This window comes from Artemia franciscana, unplaced genomic scaffold (genome assembly GCF_032884065.1).
Source record: "Artemia franciscana unplaced genomic scaffold, ASM3288406v1 Scaffold_692, whole genome shotgun sequence".
Lineage (NCBI taxonomy): Eukaryota > Metazoa > Arthropoda > Branchiopoda > Anostraca > Artemiidae > Artemia > Artemia franciscana.
Window position 1 is genome coordinate 206,810 of NW_027067087.1, and position 22,382 is coordinate 229,191.

Here is a 22,382-nt window from a genome sequence, read left to right on the forward strand (position 1 = left end):
AAAAGGTCGAAAAACATATAGGTAACAAATTAGAAAAGAATTTATGTATAAACAAATTTATATACTTTAAGATAAACCAAAAAAAAAACATTAGTCTCAGATCTATCCATTCGCCCCGCTAGAATTAAGATATTGTTTTATTTTTTATTTAATAAGGATCTAACAAGCCTAAGAATTAGGAAAATTGTCTGTTTTTTTTACGATTTTGAACCAATTTTCGATGTATTTTCAATCTAAAACCCCTGTACACTAAATAAAAAAAATGTAATTCGGTAAATGGATAGAACTGAATTTCAGCTATTGAATGTTAGCAAAATCATCGACTTCCGTTAATATATTAAAACTGTAGGAGAACAGGAAAATAGTAGTCTTATACTAAAATTTATACAGCGAACATAAACTGTAAGTTAAAGATCAAATTCTGGACGAAACTTGTGATTATATCTTGCCGATTTCCTGTTGTCCAATTACGCTGAAATTCTTCGGATGTTTTGTTTTCCGATGGTGATATACAAATCAGTTATAATCAATTGAGTCACTAATTTAATAAACTCTTGTCTTGTATAAGCTTGTATATTAGGAGTTTTGTTTTTTGGTGGGGGGGGGCTAAAACAGCAAAAAAAAACAGAACAAAAACAAACTGAAAACTGTTTCAGTGTTTCCTTTTTTTATCGAGAGACAGAATGAGTTGTTTATTTTAAAATAGCTATTTTAAAAGATTTTGGAGAAATATAATTAGACTCATGCTTGGTGCTGAAGTTGCAGGGACTGAGTCACAATTTCACTTAAACCATGGTGAGTGTAAAAGTAGTCATTCAAGCGGTCCAGAGTCATTTTGTTCTGGTTTTCCTCTCTAAAAAATGAAAAAAAAACAAGTTTTTTCTACTGAAAGTGGGCGTTTTTTACCTTCATGCGCCCCTTGCTTTGTAATAAGGGCCGTTGCTAGTGTGAAAGGGAAAAAGGGAAAGATTTTGATCGAAGAATTATCAGAGAGAGGCTCTTTCTGAACTAATAAATTTGGATGAGTACTTTTCAATCAAATTTTCACGCCTTTTGATGAATTGACTAAGATTACATATCTTGTAGATGGCTTTAATAAGATTTATGGAATTTGGAAGACGTGTACATTAGAATGCTAAACTGCTTCCCTATTTCTGCTAGTGCTGCTTTTTGCTTCAATACTTCACTAGGGAGCCTTCTTTATCCGGGTACTCTGATCTCACTATTCCTGTCCAGGTCTTGACCCTTTAATTCCGAGGTAACATCATTATCACTGCTGCAGTCAGATTATTCCAGATCATTCAAATTCAAATTCACTTTATTTAAAAACCATGCGACGGACAGAGCCGATTGTTAGTTTTTGTTGTCATATACACACGAAAATCAGTCGACAAGTCAAAACTAACATACACAAAATTATAATATTTACAATCAATAATAATAATTGTTATATACGGATGAAAATCAGTCGACAAGTCAAATTTAATATACACAAAATTATAATATATACAATTAACAACAATAATCCAGATTAAAAAGTCGACCCGGCACAAAACCAAGCTCATAACGAGCATGTGACACAGTCACAGGTTGAAGTTTCGCTACAGGCTCTGCAACGGCCCTGATTGGCCTTACCCGTGCCGGTTAATGTTAGGGCGGGAGGATATTTCGATGTATAGGCTGGACAGGATTTATTATCAAAGGATAGGGCGAGTCTTAAACGACTGGAACGAAGTGTTTGAAGTTGAAACTGATTAAGGAGGGATGTGTACGGTACCTTTGGGGCTTTTGAGATTTCTTTGTTTCCTTGATTATCCTGTTTATCTCCTATAATTAGGCCAAGAAAATCTTCTTGTTCAGCAGTATCTACGTTGTCATCAGATTCTGATCTGAGCTCTGAATCCTATAGGTGGGTAATATTCACTAAATATGTCTGGCTTCTGCATTCCCACAGCTTAACTGCTTTTGTTTAAGATGCATTGCATTATGCAGGTTCTGTGCAAAACAACCTTTGCATGATATCAGTGTCTCAGTACCAAACATAACCATACATCGCAGTATTCTATAATACATATCAAAATATTATAAAGTAAATATGAATCATCCCTCCCAAAAATAAACAACAAAACAGAAAAAAAACTTAAATTACTCGCCTTACTTTACCACTTCATTTCTATGTTTACAAACCTGTAAGATTGACCTTTTTACACTCGTCAGTAGGATTCAAGAGAACACAAGGGCATCACAATAAAAAATAACTATATCATCTCCTCAATCATTAGTTGTAAAATAGACTTTTAGTAGCTTTCTGAAATTCTGAAAGGCCACTATGGATTTTACGAAGAATGTTGGCTCTAGCGTGAGCAGCTTTCAGTATTTAGAAGAAATGATCCTCTCTACTTTATACCTTACAATTTATTTACCAAAATGAGCTTTAATAACTAAAAAGCCACATCCTGTTCCTTAAGATCAGCAGCTTATTGATTAAATTCACTTTCTGAACTTTAGTTGTGACCTGCTTTGTCTTTTTCTTTGCCGCAATCAGGCAGCCACTCCCCACAAAAGTTTTTTCTTCACACCTAAGAGTAGGGGACTACGAGTAGTAAAAACCTTTAGTAATACTGTTTAAAATTTTATAGAAAGAACCAAGTATTGGAAAATAGGGAGTTATATGAAAAACAAGTAGTTGTGAATGTTTTTGAACGTATTTTCCAAAGATGCTTCCCTGTAGTGAATGGTGTGAAGAATGGGGCGTAACTGTGAGCTACTTTTAGTCTTCCCAGGCAAGGTCTCTTCCTGCTTTCTCGGTCATAGAGTCTTACGGGATGAAGAAAATGACTTGATTATGCGTTGTTGTCTGGATTTATTATTATGCTTGTTGTTGAATCAGATCTATTAACTGTCTATCTACTATATATGTCTAAGATATTTCTACCTATGAATCAAAGTGAGCTTTCTGTCACCTCTTCTTATCACGTAATGAGCTGTAATATCTAGGAAATAATATCCTGTTTATTAAGATCAGCCGCTCATTGGTTAAATTCACTTTCTGAACGTCAGCTCTCTGCTGTTTCAACTTCCCTTTCTTGGCAGCAGTATGTTGCGAAGCTGCTGTAAAACTCCTGTAAATAGAAATTACTCCTCACTTATAGAAATTACTCCTCGCTTATCAAACAGGCTGCTTGTCAGCACGAACTATTTCGCTGTATAACTTGTTGCGCTTCAGCCGCTGCCTTTGTGGACTTCAAAAAAAAAAAAAAATCACATTTTACTTGTTTGCTTATGTCTTCACCTTGAGTTGGAGCAATTAAATATATATATATATATATATATATATATATATATATATATATATATATATATATATATATATATATATATATATATATATATATATATATATATATATCTATATATATAAAAATAAGTTGTCTGTGGATGTGTGGATGGATGTGTCAGGTGACGTCACCTGAAAAAACTGGATCAGGTGACGTCAAAACTGAAAAAACTAAAAAAAGGCAAAAACTACAAAAAAAACTAAAAACTAATAAAAAAAATAAAAAAGCTAAAAAACTAAAAAAACTATAAAGGTAAAAACCAATAAAAAACTAAAAAAAAAACTGAAAAAACTAAAAAAAGGCAAAAACTACAAAAAAAAACTAAAAACTAATAAAAAAAGTAAAAAAGCTAAAAAACTAAAAAAACTAAAAAAACTAAAAAAAGGTAAAAAACTAAAAAAAATAAAAAATAAAAAAAAACTAAAAAAAAGGAAAAAACTGAAAAATAAGCTAAAATAAAGGTAAAAACCAATAAAAAACTAAAAAGAAAAAAAGGAAAAAACTAATAAATGACGACACTCAAAGAGAAAGCGACCAGGACAAAAGGAATGTTCGATTAGCAATCAACAAAGCACCGGGACACAGGGAGTATAAATGACGACCAGGACATAAGTAAAAAAAAAAAAAACTATCTATATATATAAAAATAAGTTGTCAAACTAAAAAAAGGCAAAAACTACAAAAAAAACTAAAAACTAATAAAAAAGCTAAAAAACTAAAAAAACTAAAAAAAAGGCAAAAACTACAAAAAAAACTAAAAACTAATAAAAAAATAAAAAAGCTAAAAAACTAAAAAAACTAAAAAAAGGTAAAAAACTAAAAAAACTAAAAACTAAAAAAAACTAAAAAAAGGAAAAAACTGAAAAATAAGCTAAAATAAAGGTAAAAACCAATAAAAAAAAAAAACTGAAAAAACTAAAAAAAGGCAAAAACTACAAAAAAACTAAAAACTAATAAAAAAAGTAAAAAAGCTAAAAAACTAAAAAAACTAAAAAAACTAAAAAAAAGGTAAAAAACTAAAAAAAATAAAAAATAAAAAAAAACTAAAAAAAAAGGAAAAAACTGAAAAATAAGCTAACATAAAGGTAAAAACCAATAAAAACTAAAAAGAAAAAAAGGAAAAAACTAAAAAAAATTTTCATCTAAAAAACTAAAAAAAACTAAAAAAGGTAAAAACTAAAAGAACTAAAAAAGAAAAAAATAAATGACGACACTCAAAGAGAAAGCGACCAGGACAAAAGGAATGTTCGATTAGCCATCAACAAAGCACCGGGACATAGGGAGTATAAATGACGACCAGGACATAAGTAAAAAAAAAATTAACAAAACTAAAAAGAAGGTAAAAACTACAAAAAAACTAAAAAGAAAAAAAAACTAAAAACTAATAAAAAAACTAAAAAATCTAAAAATCTAAATAAACTAAAAAAGAAAAAAAAAGGAAAAAAATAAAGGAGAAAAACAAAACTAAAAAACGAATGTATATACAGACCGGTACACCGGGATACAAATGACGACCGGGACACAGGGAATATAAATGACGACCGGGACACAGGGACACAACTACAACGGGGACACCGGGGGAAACAGGGGGATATAAATGACGACCGGGACAAAAAAACTAAAAAGAAAAAAAAAACTAAAAACTAATAAAAAAACTAAAAAATCTAAAAATCTAAATAAGCTAAAAAAGAAAAAAAAAGGAAAAAAATAAAGGAGAAAAACAAAACTAAAAAACGAATGTATATACAGACCGGGACACCGGGATACAAATGACGACCGGGACACAGGGAATATAAATGACGACCGGGACACAGGGACACAACTACAACGGGGACACCGGAGGAAACAGGGGGATGTAAATGACGACCGGGACACCGGGACAGGGAATGGTCGATTAGCAATCACCATCAACAAAGCTCAAGGGCAATCATTAGAATCATGAGGTATAGATCTGAATACAGATTGTTTTCCCATGGACCATTATATGTTGCATGTTCAAGAGTCGGTAAACCTGACAATCTATTTATATGCAAAGACAATGGGACAGCAAAGAATGTTGTATATTCGCAAGTTTTACGTAGTTAAAACCATATATATATATCTATCTATATTCACAGGTGGGACATAGGGACACAACTACAATGGCGCGTAACTATTATGGCGCGTAACGACTTACGCGCGCGGGGGGGCTTGGGGGGGGCGCGAAGCGCCCCCACCAATTAGGTGTTGGGGTGGCGCGAAGCGCCACCCCAACAGCTAGTCTATATATATAAAAATAAGTTGTCTGTGGATGGATGGATGGATGTGTCAGGTGACGTCACCTGAAAAAACTGGATCAGGTGACGTCAAAACTGAAAAAACTAAAAAAAGGCAAAAACTACAAAAAAAACTAAAAACTAATAAAAAAAATAAAAAAGCTAAAAAACTAAAAAAACTATAAAGGTAAAAACCAATAAAAAACTAAAAAAAAAACTGAAAAAACTAAAAAAAGGCAAAAACTACAAAAAAACTAAAAACTAATAAAAAAAGTAAAAAAGCTAAAAAACTAAAAAAACTAAAAAAAAAACTAAAAAAAGGTAAAAAACTAAAAAAAATAAAAAATAAAAAAAAACTAAAAAAAAGGAAAAAACTGAAAAATAAGCTAAAATAAAGGTAAAAACCAATAAAAAACTAAAAAAAAAAAAGGAAAAAACTAATAAATGACGACACTCAAAGAGAAAGCGACCAGGACAAAAGGAATGTTCGATTAGCAATCAACAAAGCACAGGGACACAGGGAGTATAAATGACGACCAGGACATAAGTAAAAAAAAAAACTATCTATATATATAAAAATAAGTTGTCAAACTAAAAAAAGGCAAAAACTACAAAAAAAACTAAAAACTAATAAAAAAGCTAAAAAACTAAAAAAACTAAAAAAAAGGCAAAAACTACAAAAAAAACTAAAAACTAATAAAAAAAATAAAAAAGCTAAAAAACTAAAAAAACTAAAAAAACTAAAAAAAGGTAAAAAACTAAAAAAACTAAAAACTAAAAAAAACTAAAAAAAAGGAAAAAAACTGAAAAATAAGCTAAAATAAAGGTAAAAACCAATAAAAAACTAAAAAAAAAACTGAAAAAACTAAAAAAAGGCAAAAACTACAAAAAAACTAAAAACTAATAAAAAAAGTAAAAAAGCTAAAAAACTAAAAAAACTAAAAAAACTAAAAAAAACTAAAAAAAGGTAAAAAACTAAAAAAACTAAAAAATAAAAAAAAACTAAAAAAAAGGAAAAAACTGAAAAATAAGCTAACATAAAGGTAAAAACCAATAAAAACTAAAAAGAAAAAAAGGAAAAAACTAAAAAAAATTTTCATCTAAAAAACTAAAAAAAAACTAAAAAAGGTAAAAACTAAAAGAACTAAAAAAGAAAAAAATAAATGACGACACTCAAAGAGAAAGCGACCAGGACAAAAGGAATGTTCGATTAGCAATCAACAAAGCACCGGGACATAGGGAGCATAAATGACGACCAGGACATAAGTAAAAAAAAAAATTAACAAAACTAAAAAGAAGGTAAAAACTACAAAAAAACTAAAAAGAAAAAAAAACTAAAAACTAATAAAAAAACTAAAAAATCTAAAAATCTAAATAAACTAAAAAAGAAAAAAAAAGGAAAAAAATAAAGGAGAAAAACAAAACTAAAAAACGAATGTATATACGGACCGGTACACCGGGATACAAATGACGACCGGGACACAGGGAATATAAATGACGACCGGGACACAGGGACACAACTACAACGGGGACACCGGGGGAAACAGGGGGATATAAATGACGACCGGGACAAAAAAACTAAAAAGAAAAAAAAACTAAAAACTAATAAAAAAACTAAAAAATCTAAAAATCTAAATAAGCTAAAAAAGAAAAAAAAAGGAAAAAAATAAAGGAGAAAAACAAAACTAAAAAACGAATGTATATACAGACCGGGACACCGGGATACAAATGACGACCGGGACACAGGGAATATAAATGACGACCGGGACACAGGGACACAACTACAACGGGGACACCGGAGGAAACAGGGGGATGTAAATGACGACCGGGACACCGGGACAGGGAATGGTCGATTAGCAATCACCATCAACAAAGCTCAAGGGCAATCATTAGAATCATGAGGTATAGATCTGAATACAGATTGTTTTCCCATGGACCATTATATGTTGCATGTTCAAGAGTCGGTAAACCTGACAATCTATTTATATGCAAAGACAATGGGACAGCAAAGAATGTTGTATATTCGCAAGTTTTACGTAGTTAAAACCATATATATATATATCTATCTATATTCACAGGTGGGACATAGGGACACAACTACAATGGCGCGTAACTATTATGGCGCGTAACGACTTACGCGCGCGGGGGGGCTTGGGGGGGGGCGCGAAGCGCCCCCACCAACTAGGTGTTGGGGTGGCGCGAAGCGCCACCCCAACAGCTAGTATATATATATATATATATATATATATATATATATATATATATATATATATCTATATATATAAAAATAAGTTGTCTGTGTGTGGATCTGTGGATCAGGTGACGTCATGTTTGTCCGCATATGACGTCTGAATTATTTCACACTAATACAAAAGAAGAAAAAAACTAAAAAAGGTAAAAACTACAAAAAAAACTAAAAAGAAAAAAAAAACTAAAAAAGCTAAAAAACTAAAAAAAACTAAAAAAAAGGTAAAAATATAATAACTAAAAAAAAACTGAAAAAAATAAAAAAAGGCAAAAACTACAAAAAAATAAAAACTAATAAAAAAACTAAAAAAGCTAAAAAACTAAAAAAACTAAAAAAAACTAAAAAAAGGTAAAAAACTAAAAAAAACTAAAAACTAAAAAAGAAAAAAACTAAAAAAAAGGAAAAAACTGAAAAATAAAAGAGAAAAAGAAAACTAAAAAATATGAATAAATATATATAAAAATAAGTTGTTTGTGGGTTATGTCTGTCTGTCTGTCTGTCGAGTGACGTCGTGTTTGTCCGCATATGACGTCTGAATTATTTCACACTAATACAAAAGAAGAAAAAAAACTAAAAAAGGTAAAAACTACAAAAAAAACTAAAAAGAAAAAAAAAACTAAAAAAGCTAAAAAACTAAAAAAAGGTTAAAAACTAAAAACTAAAAAAAAACTGAAAAAACTAAAAAAAGGCAAAAACTAAAAAAAAAAACTAAAAACTAATAAAAAAACTAAAAAAGCTAAAAAACTAAAAAAAACTAAAAAAAGGTAAAAAACAAAAAAAAACTAAAAACTAAAAAAGAAAAAACTAAAAAAAAGGAAAAAACTGAAAAATAAGAGAAAAAGAAAACTAAAAAAATATTAATAAATATAAAAAATATAAATATAAATATAATATAAATTAGCAATCAACAAAGCACCGAGACACAAATGACGACCGGGACACAGGGAGTATAAATGACGACCAGGACATAAGTAAAAAAAAAAAAACTAAAAAAACTAAAAAAATGGTAAAAACTACAAAAAAACTAAAAACTAATAAAAAAACTAAAAAATCTAAAAATCTAAATAAACTAAAAAAGAAAAAAAAAGAAAAAAGGAAAAAAATAAAGGAGAAAAACAAAACTAAAAAACGAATGTATATACAGACCGGGACACCGGGATACAAATGACGATCGGGACACAGGGAATATAAATGACGACCGGGACACAGGGACACAACTACAATGGGGACGCCGGGGGGCACAGGGGGATATAAATGACGACCGGGACACCGGGACACAAGGAATATAAATGACGCCCGGGACACTCAAAGAGAAATCACAGACTGGAACACCGGGACACAAATGACGACCGGGACACAGGGAATATAAATGACGACCGGGACACAGGGACATAACTACAAAGGGGACGCCGGGGTGCACAGGGGATATATAAATGACGATGGCGACTCAGGGAATGGTCGATTAGCAATCACCATCAACAAAGCTCAAGGGCAATCATTAGAATCATGAGGTATAGATCTGAATACGGATTGTTTTCCCATGGACCATTATATGTTGCATGTTCAAGAGTCGGTAAACCTGAAAATCTATTTATATGCACAGACAATGGGACAGCAAAGAATGTTGTATATTCGCAAGTTTTACGTAGTTAAAAACATATATATATATATATATATATATATATATATATATATATATATATATATATATATATATATATATATATATATATATATATATATATATATATATATATATATATATATATCTATATTCACAGGTGGGACATAGGGACACAACTACAATGGCGCGTAACTAATATGGCGCGTAACGACTTACGCGCGCGGGGGGGCTTGGGGGGGCGCGAAGCGCCCCCACCAACTAGGTGTTGGGGTGGCGCGAAGCGCCACCCCAACAGCTAGTATATATATATATATATATATATATATATATATATATATATATATATATATATATATATGAATGAATGAATGAATGAACTTTATTACCCGTAAAGTATAAAAAACACAAAGTACGGAGTATTATGAATAAATAAACAAAAACAAATACGATAAACAGCGAAGAAATACAAAATTGAAACTAATAAAAGACAATATGGATTAATCAACCAGTATCAATATGGAAAAAAGGCTGCAGAGGGTCATAAACGTGAATAAAGTTGACAGTCTTTTTACATAAATCATCACTGGAAGACCGAATCCGAGAAGGCACATCTACTAAACCAAATCGAGCAATTATTTTTTTGTTTCGGTGCCATCTAGGAAGCCGGAGGAGGAATTTGCAATATCTGAAATAAGCCGTACGTAGAGTATGTCGATCTTTCTTACGAAACAGATGAGCCATGCCTGATAAAAACAAAAGCACAGGGGCGCAATAAGCGTTATAAATCATGCACAAACCGTTGCGGTTATAACGGCTTTTGTTTGGGGATATTTTTCCGTAAGCGACGCGTAGGTTTTTCACGGCTTGATTCACTAGGGATGAACAGGTAGCGGAAAGTGTTGGGCCGAAACACAGACCAAGCCAACTAACTAAAGAAGAACATGGTAGAACTGCAGTCCCAGTAACGAATGGAGCGACCGCATAAGGGCTATTAAAACAAATAAACTCGCATTTAGACGCATTAACTGACAGTCCAATCTTAGATAGTTCATTGGTTAATATAGTAAAATTAGAAAGCAGTCCACGGCGAGTCCGGGCAACAAGAAGAACGTCATCTGCATATGCAATAGAAGACAAACCAGTATTACCGTAAAAAACCGAACTTCTAAGGGGACGCAGGCACGATGCAAGCACGCATTTAAATATACTAGGAGACAATATATATATATATATATATATATATATATATATATATATATATATATATATATATATATATATATATATATATATATGAAATGAGAAATCACCAGTGCAACAGCACAAAAAAAAAAAACCAACAACCCAACACAAGGGCTCATCAGGAGAATACACACCTGCCTGTAGGGTTTCGGCACTTTAGGTACAGTTAGTATATATATATATATACATATATATATATATATATATATATATATATATATATATATATATATATATATATATATATATAATATATATATATATATATATATATATATATATATATATATATATATATATATATATATAATGAAAAGAGAAATCACCAGTGCAACAGCACAAAAAAAAACCAACAACCCAACAGAAGGGCTCATCAGGAGAATACACACCTGCCTGTAGGGTTTCGGTACTTTAGGTACAGTTAGGTACATGTATATATATATATATATATGTATATGAAGGAAATTACTATATTTTGTCTTAATGTAGGGAGGGAACTTATGTTTCCTATGGAGATTATATGTAGGCCAACCTATTTAATCTAGTATATACTGGATTAATCGTGAGGTTATGGTTTTTCAAGCGAAAAAGGGTGATTCTTTCTTTGGGGGGAGGGAGACATCATTGACTAAAAGCAAAAAATGTACAAATTATAAGAAAATTTCCTGATCTCTTTGGGTTAAAAATCGAATAAGTGAAATTTTGGTTCTAGTGTGTGTTCGGATGTAAAAGCCTCCATACCTCCTCAAAAGTGTTTTTTTTTTTCAAAGAAAAATTATAGTTTTATTGCTTTTTCCTCATAGTACGGACAAGCATTGGAAATAGGGAGTTTTATTGAAAATCGAAAATATAGTTGTTTTACGCAATGTGAAAGGCTAAATTAGGACGTAAGGATTTGTAGTAAGGATTAACATTTGGAGCACAACATAAAACCACGCAGGTAACCAGTAAAAAATAAATAACTCATCTGTGCTAGAAAGAGCATATAACATCAGGACAAATACCTGCCGAATGTCTTTCCAAGAGATGTAACAGAGTGTTGTGGCTCAGTTTTGGGTTAAAAGATCCGCCATTTAGTTAGATTAAGTGTATGAACTAGCCTGTGTATTAATTTAAAAAGTGAATACTTTTTAGATACTTTATCAATTTCTTCATTATCTTCTTTTTTTCAAATTGTTCTTCAGAATTAACTACCTTTTTTTTTTCAATGATAGTTTTTAGTTCTTTTGATATTATTACTTCTTTTTTAAGATGCTCTAGACAACTTTCGTTGGACCGTAGAACGGGAATATTCCGAGTTTTATAACCTTGAGGACCAGCTGACTAAGTTTCATGGAATTTTGCATGACGTTCGTCTGCCGCCGAAAAAAATCTTCGGTTTCCGAAATCACGAATTCCTTGAATCCAAACGCCCTGTGAGTTTTTTTTTTTTTTTTGCTCTTTCGTCTATTTTTCTCTCCTCTTTTTTATTATCTTCCTGTTTTTGTATTATCTTTCTAGTTCTTACCTCGTCAATCATTAGGTATTTCCCGAATCTCGCGATTTTTTCAATTATTTTTCGTTTTTTTATACGGTTTACTAACTTTTCTCTTTTTCAATAGATTTGTGAGACCGCATTGACTATGCTTGATATTTGGTATAAAAAAAGTAAAGATAATTAAAAAACAAAAAATGAGGGTAATTTTCAGTGTGTTAAAAAAAATCAACGCGAAACAGATGTGTTGGCAAGGATATCCGCAAAGCCATCACCCTCGTTTTCAGTTCATTTTTTTCAAATTATTTTTATATTTTTTTTTTAATGAAACGCCGAGTCGTTACGTTTAACTAGCCTGCCTGTCTGTGATAGCAACTTTTTTTTTATTCATACCTGGATCAATTGGTTCTGAATTTTAATTCTTTAACGTTCTCGTTCATGCTTTCTTCCTTTTAAACCGTTCCCTTCAAATGTATAGAAAATCAAAGGGTGGATCATTTATTGGTTTTTCAGTCCAAAATAATTTTTTCCACTGACACAAACACATTAATTTAAGAGTTACAAATTAATGCTTTGAAAGTTTCATTTGCGTTTTGCATTAGTAAACTAAATTGAAAGCTATATTCTAAAATCTTGTTTGTAAAATGTTCCAAATAATTTTTACGTGTCTAAAACTAAGTTATACATGAAAACATCTGTCCTTTCTGCTAAAAGATGGCGTTGGGGTAACATTTGGGAGTGCTGTAGTTTTTAATCCTCAATTGGGTTGTCTCATCATCGAGATTGAACATTCTTGAATAGTTTAAGTTCAAACAAGGTGCAACATTCCTATTAGTGCAATTTGCCTGCATCGTTGCCAAAAAATTGTTAATAGAAAATGACTAAGTGGAGTTTAGGCTTGGGTCGTTTCTACATCGAGTCAGGACTTAAGTAAGTTTTGCACTGATTAAGTAATTATCTTGCATTGAGCCAGGACTTGAGTCGTTTTCGTACCGTGTCAATGAAATTTGCCGCCTATTGTAATTTGAGCTTTCATTTTTTTTTCACTGAATTTGTCTTATTCTCAAATCAGTTTTCATACCACTGACCCTTTCTATTTACAATTATAATTTACGACACGAAAATATAAAAGAAATGGGTGTGTTATGTTTAAGCTAGTTTATTATTTTTTTTTCGTTAATAAGTGTTTCTGCTTATGAAGCAGAAATGTTAAGGCTTTATGATTATTTTTTTATAAGTAAATTTCTCATTTGTTTCTGTTTTTGTTGTTGTTTTTTTTTTTTTGCACTGAAGCAGGCTTGAGCTGGTTTTTGTATTAAGTCAGATCTTAACTTTTTTTTTTTTTTTTTTTTTTTTTTTTTTTTTTTTTTTTTTTTTTTTTTTTTTTACCGATCCTGGAAACAGGTCTTTTTAGCATTGAGCCAACCCGCACCATAAAGAACTAAGTCGAATTTTACAATTTTCGCACGATATCTTTTCGCTTAGGCTTGTGGAGTTGTCGAGGCTACACTCATAATTGCGTCGACTCAGGACTTAAATCATTTTCACACTGAGTCAGGATTTAGGTTGTTTGGCAGCATGTCTCTTGAATATGTTTTGCGCATTTATTCATTTAATTTACTATTTGTATGTTGATTTTATTTATTTTATTCATTTATTTCAGATAATGGAATCCTACCTTCGATCTCTGCTCCTTGTTCCTACTCTGAAAGGTAGTGACTCTATATTCTCATTCCTGACTTTAGTGGACAATTTGCATGCTGACAATGGGAGCCCTGTAGTGCCAGATCTTGGCTTGGGTAGAATTATAAAAAATGTCCCAGCTAAATTTAGAGGAGAGAAGGGGCAATGCTTGGAACCGTTTTTGATTAATTACACAGCTTCTATTGAGCCCATTAAGCCTCGACCGAGGTAAGTTCTTTGATTTCGTCTATTATTTGTTTTAATGCATCAATTAAAACCCAAAAGCAAAAATTGAAGTAGGTTATAGCGTGTTTCTTAAGTTCTTAAGAAGTTTTGGGAGGAAATTCAAGATATGATCAGTTTCATCTTTAACTTTTAGGCTGACTGGGCTTTAAAAATTATTATTATTGTGTGCTATTTCTGGAACTGGTTTGTCCTTCGTAAGAAAAGTATTATTAAGGCGAATTGCTTAAATATATAAAGCCTTGATTTGGCTCATGGATAAGTGCCAAATTATAATGCTCTGAGGTCTCTCGGTTTGCTGCGACTGAAGACTGTACTAGCCCAACGGTCAACTGCCTGGAGTGAATCTTTTTTGGGGGTCCTTAACGCTTGTTAAGGCGAGCCCGCCGGGTTCAAAACACCCAGTACGCAGGCGTAGCAGCCGTCAAAGCAGCCGCAGGCGTAGATAGCGGCAGCACCACAGTCGATCCTGAATGCCTAGACAAGTATGTGCTGGTCCTGACCTAGGTCAAACTAAGGGAATCCAAGGTTCTCTTTCAACTACTGTATTAACTGAAAATGCAGAGCAAGCACGAGACAACCAATAAAATTTGTAAAAACGCTTAACAAAACCTAAACCACACTTACTTAAGACTTATGCTATATCCTTTTAGACGACAAATGATTTAAAAACAAGCGCCAAGGCTAGAAAACTACTTTTTATACTTTCCCAAAAAACACATTTTTCGAGCCAGGTACTTTTCTGTGTTTAAATGACGTACGCCGAACCGGCTGAAACTCGATAAAGACGTATTAATTAGATTTTTGGAGAGGAATGTCTTTTAGCATTTAATCAAAAATAGTTTATATTCATTTAGTTATACTTATTAAAAAATGACTTGATATCTTTTTGACGGCGTTTTTTTCTTTTCCTTTTTTGAATCCGCTCTTTTTAAAAAACGATATTGTCATGGATCAGAAAACGAAAAGACAAATAAATTTATTAGCAAAGACAACGCTTACATCTTCTTTCAACAATCATCAGGGAAACCTATTGGGTTGTACATGATGAGTGCTTCATTTTTTTGCCACTGCTACTACTAATACTGACAACTCGCTGAAGCACTAAGCCCCCTGAGCCCAACACGGCTACGCACGCTCCTTCCCTCCGACACCCTCTGAATAAGTTCTAATTTTCCTTAAAATTTTCCTTACGACATACTGTCATTCTACTCGGGGGTCACCTGCTTTTCGTTTGGCCCTAGATGGTTGGCTGAAAAGGATGACCTTTGGCATTCTGTCATCCTGTATCCGCAGAACGTGTCCTAGCCGTTTCAACGTTTATCTAATTATTAATCTCAATTGCAGTTACAACAAAGTATGAGACACACATAATCTTTGAATAAAATATTGGAGTAGTAAAACCGTCGTAATCATCGTCTAAAATCCCCACAATCATCAATAAGCAAACTGTTCAAAAATTATGGAGACAGAGATTCACGCTCTGATCAAGTGTGAAAGGCTTTCTAGGAAATGTTTGTTAATTTGCTTTCAAGATTTGTTCGTTGCTCACTTAGGCGTTCCATTTTATTGCTGCTATTGACTTTTTCATAACGTAACATGACCTTACGTAACATGAAATTCTAAGAGAAGCTCGATTCTACTTGGCACTACCGACGTTGCGCGCAAATTTTGCGCATTAAAATTACTTAAAGTCAAAAGTCCAATAGCGTGGTGTAAAAGAACCCTTATGATCATGCAAGTGTTATGTTGATGTAACATTTCATGCCCAAATACTTTAGGTTTTCGTTTGACAAACTCCTGTTTGTTTTTATTGCCGTTGAAATGCTTTGATTGGAAGGGTTTTGCCTACTAGAAGATCCAAAGGACTTTGCTGTATCTTCGTTATTCTATGCAACAAAATGCTTTATTACGAAAAGAAGGAAGGAACAAAAATTTACAAATTTATCGGTTCATTCTTCGTTTTGTTGGTTAGCATTTATTCATCTTTTTTATAGTATTTTCTTGTTCACTGTCTTAATTTAAGGTTTTGTCCGTTATTGTATATTTTTATTGCATTTTAGTGAAAAGAAATATACAAATTATGAGTTTCTATCATAAATTATTTAGTTGATTAGCTAAAATTAACAAGAAAATATAAACTATAAATCTATATATTGAACATTAAGTTATTGAATTTATGTAATAAAATGTAAGTAATGTTCCGGGGAATAAAATGTCTTCCGGATTTCCTCTAATGCTTCGGTCTCCTAGGACGTCTTCTATGATGGCTTGCCAAATGAAAAGAATAAAGTTTTGTAATGAAAAACTAAAAAAAAATTGTTTGCATAAAAAATTATGCATAAATTAAAGAATAAATGAAATCCAAAACGAACAGAAATTAAGTAAACAATCATAGCAAAAAAACATACAACAGGTACTAAAATAAATAAATAAATAAATCTCAAAACGAATAGCTTAAGTTGAATACCCGAATCAAGCTTTGAGCGATTCAAGCAAATCAAACCCTATTTGAGATAGGGTTTGTGATATCAGAGCTAGATATGAGCCCTGATCCTAGACATCTTTGGTCTAGCTTTCTTTGGATCCGTTGCTCCATTCACAAGTTATACTAAATTAAACAAAAAGCTTGACTTTTTCGGCACTTAAAACCCGCTCCCCCTCGTTCTATTTGAGGTAGGGTTTTCATCTCAAAACTTGATGCCTGTCATGGTCTTAGGCATCTTTGGTTCAATCCTCATTGAGATCCATCACTCCACTCGCTAGTTACACTGAATTAGATGAAAACCTCAAATTTTGTTTTAACACTTAAAGCCCCCTCGCTCTAATTAAGCTCAATGTTAATCCAAATAGTTCAATTTTAATACAAATCCGACTGGCGGTTCTCCCACTATACTCGATTGCACAGACGGGCGGACAGACAAGTATACGGGGAGAACCGCTAGTCGGGTTTGGATGAAAATTTGGATAGCCATATTTGGTGCCAAGGATCATGAGACATATCAAGCTGAACAATGAAGACCCTAGCTCAAATAGAACAGGGGGGAGAGGGCTTTATCTGCTAAAAACAGTTTTTCGTTTAATTCAGATTAACCTACGAATGGAGCGATGGATCTGAATGAAAATTGAACCAAAGAGGCCTAAGACCATGACACATATCTAGTTTCGAGATAAAGACCCTAGCTCAAATATAACAAGTGGGAGTGGGTTTTAATTCCTGAAAAATTTAAGTTTTCTGATTAATTTAGTATAACTTGCAAATGGAGTAACGGACCAGAATGAAAACTAGACCAGAGATGCCTAAGATTAGGGCTCATATCAAGCTCTGGTATCACATGTCACGAACCCTATCTCAAATAGGGCGAGGGGGAGAGGGTTTCAAGTTTTAAGAAAGTTGAGTTTTCGTTTAATTTAGTAGGGCCTATAACTTATGAATGGAGTGACAAATCTGAAGTCAGATTCGTCTGAATACCTGAATTTGCTGGAATGGATTTGACAAAATACCACTCCATTGGATCCAGCTAGAGTTCCCCAGACTTGTTTATTGCAGACGACATTTAGATGGGTAAAGATTCATAGCTTCAGTAGTTTTACCAATAATATGGTCCTGAAGATGATGAAATGGTAGAAATCTGGTTCAGTTGACGAGATGACAAAACTTAAACACTAATGTCAGAAATATAAGGTCAAATGGACTACAGTATGCAACATTTAGCACAAAACAATGGATTTTACCTCACTGTCGACTAGTGAACTGTGAAATAATTTCAATTTTCTTATTATATAACTTTTAAACAAAACTAAACCAAGTGTTAATCACACTATAATTTTTTTTCGTCACAAACAAATACCTTATTTCACATCCAAAAATAGGGCATGGAGCTATATCTGAGTTTACTCTAAATCTAAAGGTGCTGTTTTCTTGTACATCGCCAAAGCACACACACACAAAATTTCCGTGTCAGAGGTAAAGTATTTGAAAAACCGGTTCATTAAAAGTATCTTAAGTAACAAGTATTTTGTAATCTTACTTAAGTATCAAGTAATAAGCACACCCTAGATTTTTTACTTAAGTACAAATACAAGTAATGGAAAATTTTACTTAAGTAGTACTTCAAGTAAAAGTACTTCAAGTAAGTGACAGCACTGGTAAATACCCACCAATTACTTTTGATGACTCTTAAAAAGGTAACTAGAACTATGAATTTCCAATCAAGCGAGCCATCAGTAAAGTTTGTGTGACCAATCCTTACATAAAACCATATATGCCCTCGGGGCATAGTTTGCAACACTTGCCCCCGGGGTCTGGGGGGATGTATCGATCCCGGAGTGTCTGTTATTTGATCTTTAAACTATTCTGAAAAATTGCTATCTCAAAATTTTTTTGGATACATTTGGGGAAAAAGGGCCTTGGTTGGGGGGGGGGGGGCTAGTTGCCATCCGATCACTGTCGAATCTTGCGAAGGGTAATAGAAATTCTGGTTTACAATCGAATAAGCCCCCTTCGAAAGTTATACGACCCATCTTCCATTCAAACCCAGCAGACCCCCAGGGCACATTTTTCAACACTTGCCCCCGGATTCTGGGGTTGATGTTTTCTTTCCGGAGTTTTTATTTTATTATCTTTGATGTATTTTGAACAAAATGGCTGTGTAAAAAAATTCGATTGGACGCATTTAGGGAAAAGAAATTTGGGAGGGAGGGGAGCTAGTCGCCATCGGATCACTTTTGACTCTTAAAAGGTGAATTAGAACTGTCAAATTCTAATCATTTGAGTCCCCTTCAAAGTTTATGCGACCACCTCTTCCATGATTACCTTATATTCCCCGCAGCATAAGTTACAACCCTTCTCCTGGCTCTGGGGGGGGGGATTAAGTTGACATTGAACTTCATGTTATCTTATCGTTAGACTATTTCAAACACACTGGCTCTCTAAAAATTTTCATTTATGCATTTTGGGAAAAGAGTGTTTTTGTGTCAGAGGGGGATAGATGCCCTCCGTTAACAGTTTACTCATAGAAGTTAACTAAAGCTTTCAATTTCGAATCAAATGAACCACCTTCGAAGTTTATACGACCACGCCTTATATAAAAATCTTATACGCTGGGCAAAACTTAAAACATTTACCCCCGGGATCGGGGGGGGGTTAATTCGATCCCGGAGTTTTATTATCTGATGCTTGGACTATTAAGAAATATGGCTATCTCAAAATTTGTGTGGGATGGATTTGGGGAAGAAAGAGCTGGGGGGGGGGGATTGTTGCGCTCGGATCTCTTTCGACTCTAGAACTTTCAGAAACTAGAACTTTCAGTTTCTAATGAAATAAGCCACCTTCGAGGTTTATACGTCCACCCGTTTCATAAAAACCTTGTACACTTCCGGAAAAAAAAACTTAAAATACTTGCCACCGGGCTCTGGGGGTTGTGTCGATCCCGGAGTTTTTGTTATTTGATGTTTGAACTATTTAAAAAAATGGTTTTCTCAAAATTTGTATCGGATGGATTTTGGGGGAAAAGGCATGGTGAAGGGGCTAGTAGCCCTCCGATCTCTTTCGACTCTTAAAAAGTGAACTAGAACTTCCAATTTTTATTAAAATGAGCCCACTCGGAACTATATATGAGCAATCCTTCCATAAGAACCATATATGCCCCCAGGGTATAACTTACAACGCTTGTTCCCGGGCCCTGGGGGGTTGTGTCGACATCGAAGTTTTTGTTATCTAACCTTTGAAGTATTTTTAACAAAATGGTTATCTCAAAATTTTTATCAGATGAATTTTGGGGGAAAAGTGGTGTGAGGGGCCGTGTTGCCCTCCAATGTCTTACAACGTCTGCCCATGGACATTGAGGGATTGTGTCGACCCCGGAGTGATCCTCATATGATCTCTAAACCATTTTTTTTAAAAGCGGCTATCTCAAAGACCTTATCGGAAGGTTTTGAGAAAAATAGGGCGTAGAGGCGGAGCTACTTGCCCTCCGTTCTCTTTTGACTCTTAAAAAATGAACTAGAACTTTCAATTTCCGATCCAATGAGCCCTCTCCAAAGTTTATTCAAGCATCCCTTCCATGAGAACAATATATGCCCCCAGAGCATAATTTACAACACCTGCCCCCGGTCCCTGGGGGCTGCGTCGACACAAGAGCTTTTCCTATCTAATTTTGAACTATTAAAAAAATGGCTATCTCAAAATGTGTAGCGGATGAGTTTGGGGGAAAAGGGTGTTGAGGGGTTACTTTCCCTCTGATCTCTTTTGACTCTTAAAAAGTGGACTACAACTTTCAATTTCCAATCAAATGAACCCTCTATGAAGTTTATTAAATTATCCATTCCATAAGAAGCATATATGCCCCAAGAACATAACATAAAACACCTGCCCTGGGCTCTGGGCGGTTGTGTCGACACCGGAGTTCTTCTTATCTGACCTTTAAACTAATATTACCAAAATGGCTGTCTCAGAATTTTTTATCGGATGGGTTTGGTGAAAAGGATGCGGGGGGCTTGTGAACTCGAACTTTCAAGTTCTAATCAAATGAGCCCTCTCTAAAGTTTTTGCGTGCGTCCCTTTCATAAGAACCATATTAGTCCCAAGAGCATAACATAGGACGCCTGCCCCCGGGCCCTGGGGGTCGGGTCAACGCCTAAGTTTTTGTTATCTGACCTTTGAACTATTTTGAACAAAATGACTGTCTCAAAAATTTTTTTGGATGGAATTGGGGTAAATGGGGCGTGGGGGGCTAGTGGCCCATCCATATCTTTTGACTGTCAAAACTGAAGTAGAACTTTCAATATGCAATTAAGTGGGCCCTCTTTGAAGTTTGTTCAAGCATCCCTTCTATAAAACCATATATGCCCCCAGGGCATAATTTAAAACGTCTCCCCCTCGGCCCTGGGGGTTTGTGTCGACCCAGGAGTTTTTGTTATATGATCTTTGAACTATTTTTTTTAAAGGCTATATCAAAGTTCTTATCGGATAGGTATGAATAAAAAAGGGCGCGGAAGGGGAAGCTAGTTGCCCTCTGATCTCTTTTAACTCTTAAAAAGTGAACTAGAAATTTCGATTTCCAATCAAATGAGCCCTCTCTGAAGTTTATACGAGCATCCCTTCCATAAGAACCATATATGCCCAAAGGGCATATACGCCTGCCTCTGGGTCCTGGGGTGGTTGTGTCCACACGGAAGTTTTTGTTGTACGATCTCTGAAATATTTTTAACAAAATGACTATCTCAAAAATTTTATCGGATGCATTTGGTAAAAAAGGGCGCGGATTGAGGGCTATTTGCGCTCTGATCACTTTTGACTCTTAGAAAGGGCACTAGAACTTATAATCTCTGCTCGAATGAACCCCTAGCGAAGTATATGCTACGATCTCTTCCATATGAACTGCCTCTGGGGAAAAGATGAATAATAATAGTAAAACATTGGAGCCGTATAGCCTTTACTATAGGCAACGCTAGCGTTGCCTGTGATACAGAGTATTATTTTCAATTATATGATATTTCATCTGATTGCATGGTGAATCGATGTTCTGCTTTGAACTGCAGGATCGATCTCCTTGGGCGCAAGGTTGGATGACTAGCTGGCTACCTGTCCCCGTACCTGTCCAGCAACCGGAAAGTCAATTCGGTATCCTATGCGTCATTAATGGCTCTGAAGGATCCATTATCCTTTCTTTATTACATAATGTGTTTATTATGTATTGTGTTATTCGTAACGTTTTTATGTATTACGTAATTCAAGTTATTTGGCATTATATTGTGTCTTGTACTCTTTTTAATTCTAACTAAAACACGGATTGCACCTTTTATAATAAAACAGAAATAATTATCCAAAATTTCCATTGCAGTCGTCTAGATGTAAGAGAAGCAAACTTAGAAGAACATTTGCCTCCTCGAAAAGACGTGAAGCATAGCTCATTTGGCAACAATGCATACGAAATACGTGCATCCTGGGACCTGACTGATGTAATTAAGCTCAAACCTGCCAACCGTATATCACTTAGAGGCTTCTTTGACGCTTTTCTTCATTTATGTGAGTACTTTACCATATATATCCTTTACTTAAAAGCGGAGCGGCCTATTGTCCTCCTGAGCCCCGCATTGTAAGATGAAATTTTACTAACATTATACTGAAAGCTTTTTAGACGGCAACAAATATAGAAACTGGGTAACAAAAAATATTTATTTACAAATTAAAACATTTGAACTGTAAAATTTATTGCGCTAGGCAAATACAAATAAATAAACGCTTTCGTTCTGGATAGACAGCAATGACAAG

The 22,382-nt window shown here is 33.7% G+C and overlaps 1 protein-coding gene across 5 annotated transcripts in view; it reads left to right on the top strand.

The window, feature by feature from the left end:
• The window catches only part of LOC136043506 (sorting nexin-14-like), a 161,691-nt gene that overhangs the window by 111,115 nt on the left and 28,194 nt on the right, over nucleotides 1-22,382 (top strand). For all 5 annotated transcript variants that reach the window (XM_065728422.1, XM_065728424.1, XM_065728425.1 and 2 more), the window contains 3 exons: nucleotides 11,959-12,122; nucleotides 13,845-14,092; nucleotides 21,952-22,136. In XM_065728422.1, coding sequence (XP_065584494.1) covers nucleotides 11,959-12,122; nucleotides 13,845-14,092; nucleotides 21,952-22,136 — 597 coding nt within the window. The remainder of the gene's footprint in view (nucleotides 1-11,958; nucleotides 12,123-13,844; nucleotides 14,093-21,951; nucleotides 22,137-22,382) is intronic.